We start from the raw sequence: 6969 nt of genomic DNA, 5'->3' as shown, positions 1-6969 counted from the left end.
TAAACCTGGGGTGACGTCACTAGAGAAGGGTAAAAACATCTGAATAAACAGAGGGTAGGTGAGATCAGAGCCCAGAAAATACGCAGAGTAGAAAGATAATTGATTACCTTGTTCTGAGGAGTCCTTGAGCCTCTAAGTGACACTAGCAGCCTGCAGAAGCCATGCCCTTCCAGACAGGATCTCCATTTGGTGAAGAAAGCACTGCCTTTCCTCGGTGTGCAGCACACTCAAGCTCTTTGCAAAAGTGAGTGAGAGGCCTATTTATGAAGTCAGGGAGACACTGACATGGAAGTTGTTGTGATAGCTTAAGCCTGCAAACTTAATAGGGTTTTGCTGATACAGGAGAGTGTGTTGGTGCTTGTGTATGGATATACTGTAATACTACAGGTAATTAAAATCATAACAAGTTGAGCCAGGGTAAGTAAGCAAATCTGCTGAGTGGAATACCCAGGCTGCTGGGCTTAATACAGGGAGGAGGTCCATGCTTTTACAGGTGTGCCTGACTCCAGAGCTAACAACCTGGTGTGCAAGGCTATCCAGAGTCAACAAAGCACGTGGCTGGGACCGTGCATGCTGGCTTTTGTACTGGCTGCTGCTGCTGGAAAGAGCATGTGGGTAGCTGTCGTCAGAGTTGTACCAAAGGAAAGCTCAAAGGGATGATGCCAGCTTGGCTTTGTTTTTTTTGTTTTTTTTTTTTTTTCTGTCACTCAGCTGCATTGAAGCCTGACGCCTCTGGTAGCCAGTAGTGGAGCAGCGAGAAGCTGGTTTTGTGCTGCGCTTTTACGGGAGAAGCCTGGCTGCATTAACTCTTACTAAAACAAGCACCTAGGCAACTCGAACAAAATCCAGTGATGGAGGTCAGCTCCACAGAAGCCAGCAGCAGCTCCCAGGCAGGCACCAGCTGGCTGGATCTTACCCTTGTCACCTGTACTGAAACGGTGACTTTCACTGAAGTGGTGGCAGAAGAGGAGTGGGGATCCTTTTACTATTCCTTTAAGGTATTCTTTTAAGGCGTGCATTACTTTTCTCACATGCTTGCAGCTTTGGTGCATTTTTAGCACTTGTGTGGGGAGGCATCTAGGATTACTGAACTTTTTTTGCCTAGATATCAGTGTTTTCTTCCCCTGCAAAGACAGCCGACAAGACGTGTGAGGCATTTACTGAAAAGCAAAGTACTTGTAGGAATTGGAGAACATGTCTTAGCCAACTGTATCCCCTCCCAAGAGAGGACAGTACTGTTTTTTGTAGAAGTATTGTAATTATACATGCACCTTTAATCAAAGGTTTGAATGATTTTAACACATTTTTATGTAATTTCTTATAGGCATCATCTTGACATAAGGGACTTCTTTTTAGTTTTCCAGCTGTAACAAACATTGCACACAAGTGAGAGGGGTTTTTTTGTTTGTCTTGTTTGTTTGTGTTTGGGGCTTTGTTTGTTTTGGGTTTTGTTTGGGTTTTGTTTTGGTTTTTTATCAGGAGGGACAGATTCTAATTAGTTGGTTTGTTTGTTTTTAACTTGAGCATGGGATGCAGTCTCTTAAAGGCTGTTGTTAAGAATGCACCAGATGAGTCATTCAGTAGTGAATGCTGCTGAACGGTATGGGAAGTGTGTTCGTTCATCTCCAAAAACAATCATCACCCTTGCAGTATGTGAATGTTGGAAAAACATTAAAGAGGTACTGAAATTTGTCTTTCCTTGAGATTTCTATGCCCATTGCTGTTGCTTAATTTCATGCTGCATGCCATGTCTCCCTTTATTGTTATGGCATGTTGTACAAGTTAAGTTCAAGTTATTAAAAAGTCTGACAAGGAGTACCCTGTTGCTCCTTCTGGAGCTCAGGACCAAAGGGATCAATTTCAACCGGAAAGATACAGGCACTTATATCATTTGACAACATGTGAGGTAAAAGGGGATATATTCAGAAGCAACTTTTATAGCTGTGAGATTGGTAGAGTTCTGACACAATGCTGGTGGAATCAGTGGAATTACTGTAGGTTTCTACTCCTCTTACAGAAAGAGATGATCTCTGGTTCTGTTATTAATTAATGAGGGCATCTTTTAACATGTTGCTGCTATATTTTCTTTTATTGTTAAGATAGTACTTTCCTATTTAGGATTTCAGAGACAAAATTCTGTTTTTCCCTTTTTTTTTGCCTTCTCCATGTTAGACTCCTAAAATGCTTTTGAAAAAAAAATATCAGAAGTGATAAACAAAATACTTTTAACAACTTTCTCTTTATCTCCTTTCTTCTTTTCACAGTTAGGGCTGTAAATCTGAGCAATGTCATGGGAGCAGTATTTTATAATGGTGAAAGTGACAATTAATTCCATGATTAGAAAGTCCCCAGGCAGAAAAATGCTTGTTAAAAGGAGAGATTGAGTAAATTACAATAATTAGGAAACCATGGATAGTCATGCATGCTCAACCATTGCTAAAGGAAACTTGATTCTGTTAGCCGAGAGCTTCTCATTAGATTTTGCACTCCTCTGCCTGGCTCCCGCATATATAGCATGAACTGTGCAAGGAGATTCACTGATTTCACATCAATTACGAGCTGTTGATAGGCATGGAAATATTTTGACTCTGGAGACAAGTGACAGCTGGCGCAGCTGTAGGAAAGGAAGGAGAAAGCACCCACTCTGATGACTAGAGTGCAGGAAAGACACTGGGCTCCCTGCCAGCAGTTTCAGCGCTCTGAAAAAGCTCATGTGTGGAAGGTATTGCTGGTACCTGTTGACTCCAGCAAGCCAAACAGCATATCCTTCCTCTTCACTAGGGTCTGGTTAAGCAGCTAAAGCAACATAAGCTTCAGTTTGGAACAGGCTGCATGAATTTGAAAAACAGAGTTCTGTGTACAAAATGCAGTGTGTACAAATAGGGTTTTGCCCTTTTATTGGGATTTTCAAACACACTGTAGCCTCTGGCTGATTCTAAAGGCAGGCTGGATGAGCGACCACTACACAGGTTGATCTCAGAGCTTGTGTGCCAGGGTGCAGACAGGGCACACAAGCTATTTCTTCTTGTAAAATGCAGCTGTAATGTATCTTATCAAAGCAGTCAGAGGAAAATATGATCTAAGCTAATGTATGGAGACCAGGGAGTGACACTCACCCAGTACCTGTGTTAATGACTTTTTAACAGTTTTATCCAATGACAGTTTTGTAGGATACCTCACTTGCTTCAAAAGGACAACTTGTATCCACCTAAGGTATTGTCTCTATTATACCGTGGTGGTAACGTGACAAAAGTAAAATTATGTGCCTTGGAGCATTTCAATGACAGAAAGTCTTGTTACAGGCTGACCTGTGAGTGTTTCCCTTTCAGAAGCATTGGAGTTTCTGTCTATTCCTCTGCTTAACAACTAAATCCTGCACTGAGCAGGATTAATGCACGGAGCATTTCCTTCACTTGGAGAAATGCACATTTTCTTCTGGTGGTCATTATTGTGGAAGGGCCAGCTGCTCACCAAGGCTCTGCTAACGAAGTCTGCTGCAGGGCCATGTGGGTTCCCTAGGGTGGCTCTCATCATGCAGAGTTGCAGCTTTTGGGGCAGGACTGTGTGTAGCCATGCACCACTCACCATGCAAGATGAGCTGGTCCTTCCCATGGCAAAGGCACTGCCTCATCCCCACTGACATTCAGGTCTTGCTGCTGTGTTATGACAAATGGTCCCTGAAAACCCAGACCATCCTTTTTCCCAGGTGCCTTTCCATGAAGCACCCAGGTAGGTTAGTGTCTTAAACCACAAGGAGTTCTGTTGGCTGTTTCAGCACCTAATTCAGAACAGATGTGCAAATTGGTATTAATTACAGCTTCAACCTTCCAGGCCAAAAGACTGTTCATTACATCCCTTTACAATCTCTTCCATATGTGTTTAATCTATGTGTAAAAGGGCTCTAAGTGAGTGTCAACTGCCCCCTGCCAAATGCAGTAGTCTAGAAGGAACAGAGGTCATCTGAACACCTTTGGCCTTCCTCCACTTTAGGACTTTCTTAACTCTACAAGCCTGACAAGATACAAACCAGAAACCTGTCTGGAGAGAAGCTGAAATCTCAGAATAGGTTTGCCCCAGTTGTCCACAAGATTGAAAGGCTTCTTCAGGCCTGGAGAACGCAGCTCCTCTTGCCAAGTACTCACCAGCCCAGAAGCTTCCCCAGTGGTAGGAGAGGATTGAGTAGGGATCATCTCTGTTTTAAGGGGCCTGCTGAGAAATGGGATGCCCTATTTTTACATAGTGGAGTAAAGACTGGAGTTTTAGTTGCTGTTCCTTTCTTAGTAGAACTGTGTTCCCACTATCATCTCCTGCCTCCCAGCAGAGTGGGCTGACTTCCATCAAGTAGTTACTTTTCTTATTTTGTTTTCTGCTGAGTAGAGCTGAATCCTCACCTGAGCAGCAGGACACAGGTTCGTTGTTTACACTCATGGTTGCTGGGAACCCCAATGCTCTCCTTTGCCAAGTGGGAATCCCAGCCACTGTTCCACATGTTGACAACCCGCTCCTTCTGGGCCCATGAGCCCTGGTCAGGAGCGCAGCATCACCACAGCAATGATGCTGCAGTGTTAGAGCTCTCAGGAGGAACTATGTGTATATGAAAACCACAACAAATTATTTTAAACAAATAGTGTAAATTCCCAGTTTGTGTCAGGAAGAACTGTTTGATTCTCTGCAAATGTCGTCTCCCTACACTGTAGCATTCCCTGTACCTGCATGTTTAAGCCCATGTAGCTCTGATATTAAACAGGACATCACAGCCTAGATCAAGTAAGGACAAATCTAAGAGCATGTGCTGCTTATCCTTAGAGTCTAATGCTCTTTACAAAGAGCCTACCATTTCCAGCAAAAAAATTGAGGAGACCAACATGTAGATAGGTTTTGTAGAACTATCAGGTACCATGGATTTGGCCTCAGGTGTCCTCAGAGCCTGTTTAAGTCAGAATCTGGTGTCCTTATCCTTTCATCCAAATGCAGGAGTTGCTTTATCTCCCAGAAAGCATTTGCTTATGCTATTGTTCATTCTGATTTTCAAGCAAATATCACAAGGCATCCCATGCTTGAATACATAATAGGAAAATAATAACGGGTGCTGTCAAATTTCTGGAGTAATCTCTGCAAATGCAATCACACATTTTATAAAATAGACATATCAAATATTTCAGAGGTAACTTTGCAATCTTTCAGTGTGGGGAGAGGAGGAGAATTAAGTTTACACAAATAAGGTGTCAGGAACTCCTGAACGCAGCCTCTGTAATATGCCATAATGACTGTTGCTATTCCTGAGATGCTGAGCTGAGAACGTAACAGCTGATCTCCTTGTGAAACCGCTGCTGCAATGCTGTTGGCCAGGCTGGCTTCATCTAGCAGCTTAAATGCAACACAGAAGTGTTCTGGCAGTATGACATCCTAACAGAGCTGTGCTGAGCCAACTGTTTTGGGGAGTTTTGTACTAGCAACCCTCATGCTACTGTCTCTACGGTCCACACAGCCTCACAGTTTGTATCTGTCTGCCTCTCCTACGTAAATATGCCTGGAAAGTAATATATTTTACATTTTTTGAGGCGTTTTACTTGCACAAGTTAGGCATACTTAATAATTTTAGTCCTTTTTGTGATTAGGAAAACATCATTTCACAGTTTTAAATATGGCTGTCAAAGTCATGCAGTTATGGATGGACTACTGAGTGACCTAATATTATCTCTTCAAACTGAAAATTTCTATGAAGAAAATAGATAGGTACACCAGTAAAAATATATCCTTCCTGATGACATTTAAATCAGGAATATCTGTTTACATAATTCTGTGTAAGTTTCCTAGAGTGCAATGAGTAAAAAAATCCTGCAATAACTGGACAGTATTGTCCTCATTTATTATTTGTCTTGTACCAGAACACAGCAGAATGGCAAATAGGAACTATCTCCAAGTAGAATTGAATTATTAACATTTGTTACTGACTGTCACAGCCGCATCTTTGTAGAAATCTGGGGCAGGGCAGGGGCTTGTTCAGCTGTTATTGGAGTTTAGAAAGATCACAGCAATTGGCATGTATTAAATGTAGTGGTCTGAAAGGACCCTGCCTCATCTGTGACAGTAAAGTCAGAGCTAAGAAATAAGTTTTTTTAAAAAATGGAGGTTCACAAAACAGATAGATACATCTTTGCTAGATTTCAAAAAGAAGATGAAGTAATCTTAACATAATTACCCGTTCTCATGAGAGAGTGCCCTGATTTAGTGAATAGACATTCTCAGCTTGTCCATTTCCATAAGTCTAAAAGGAGGAAAATATTATAGATCTTTCCTCTGTATAACACATTAACATTCACAGACTGTGAGTGCAATACCGTGTAGACTCAAGCTCATTCAAAGCTGCTTCTCCAGTTCAACAGAACAGAAAAAAATCAGCTTGGGTTCCTTCCAGTTGTGGCCTTCTCCCAGCCATGAAGACCCCTTGGGAAGTGACTGTTGCCAGCACCTCTGATGTGTTGTGTAGGTTTTGTTTGGCAGTGCATCCCAGGATTGCCAGAATGTCCCATAACCTTGTGCTGGGAGGATAACACAGTCAGTCAGTTAGAAAGCATCTCAGTAAAGCAGCTTCTGTGCAGGAGATATGAGAACTATCAGGCATGACTGGTGACATTGAAAAGGGAAAGCAGGCATCCCAGAGTCAAACCTGGGGCTGAAATTGTTTTTATGCACTTTGAATCAGGCTCCATTCCAGGCCACACTAATTAAAAGAAATAATCAGCTTCTAGAAGCCTTGTTGCCTTCCAAATGTGTTTCTCTGAAATCCAATTGCAGTAGAAGTAGTTTCAAAGACAAAATATAAAACTTAGCTTTGAACTTTCCCTTTTCCCAGACTTTCTTATCTTCACATGAGTTTTCTCAGAGCTTTTAAGTGTCAATCAAATTGCTTTCCTAAAATTTTCAGGAAACATCTTGGGTGAACTCTGTGTAGAAACGCCTCAGTTT

General features: G+C 42.0%; 1 protein-coding gene across 2 annotated transcripts in view; it reads left to right on the top strand.

Annotated features, from left to right (window-relative positions):
- The first annotated feature begins 778 nt into the window (after positions 1–778).
- Positions 779–6969, top strand: part of NPSR1 (neuropeptide S receptor 1) — a 59177-nt gene continuing 52986 nt past the window's right edge. For both annotated transcript variants that reach the window (XM_027892499.1, XM_027892491.1), the window contains exon 1: positions 779–998. In XM_027892499.1, the coding sequence (XP_027748300.1) occupies positions 852–998 (147 nt within the window). In that variant the 5' untranslated portion in view covers positions 779–851. The remainder of the gene's footprint in view (positions 999–6969) is intronic.

This window comes from Empidonax traillii, unplaced genomic scaffold (assembly GCF_003031625.1).
Source record: "Empidonax traillii isolate 1590-97213 ecotype Southwest subspecies unplaced genomic scaffold, ASM303162v1 scaffold14:size4059594, whole genome shotgun sequence".
NCBI lineage: Eukaryota > Metazoa > Chordata > Aves > Passeriformes > Tyrannidae > Empidonax > Empidonax traillii.
The sequence above is the reverse complement of the archived record's forward strand: the minus strand, read 5'-3'. Positions and strand labels throughout refer to the sequence as shown.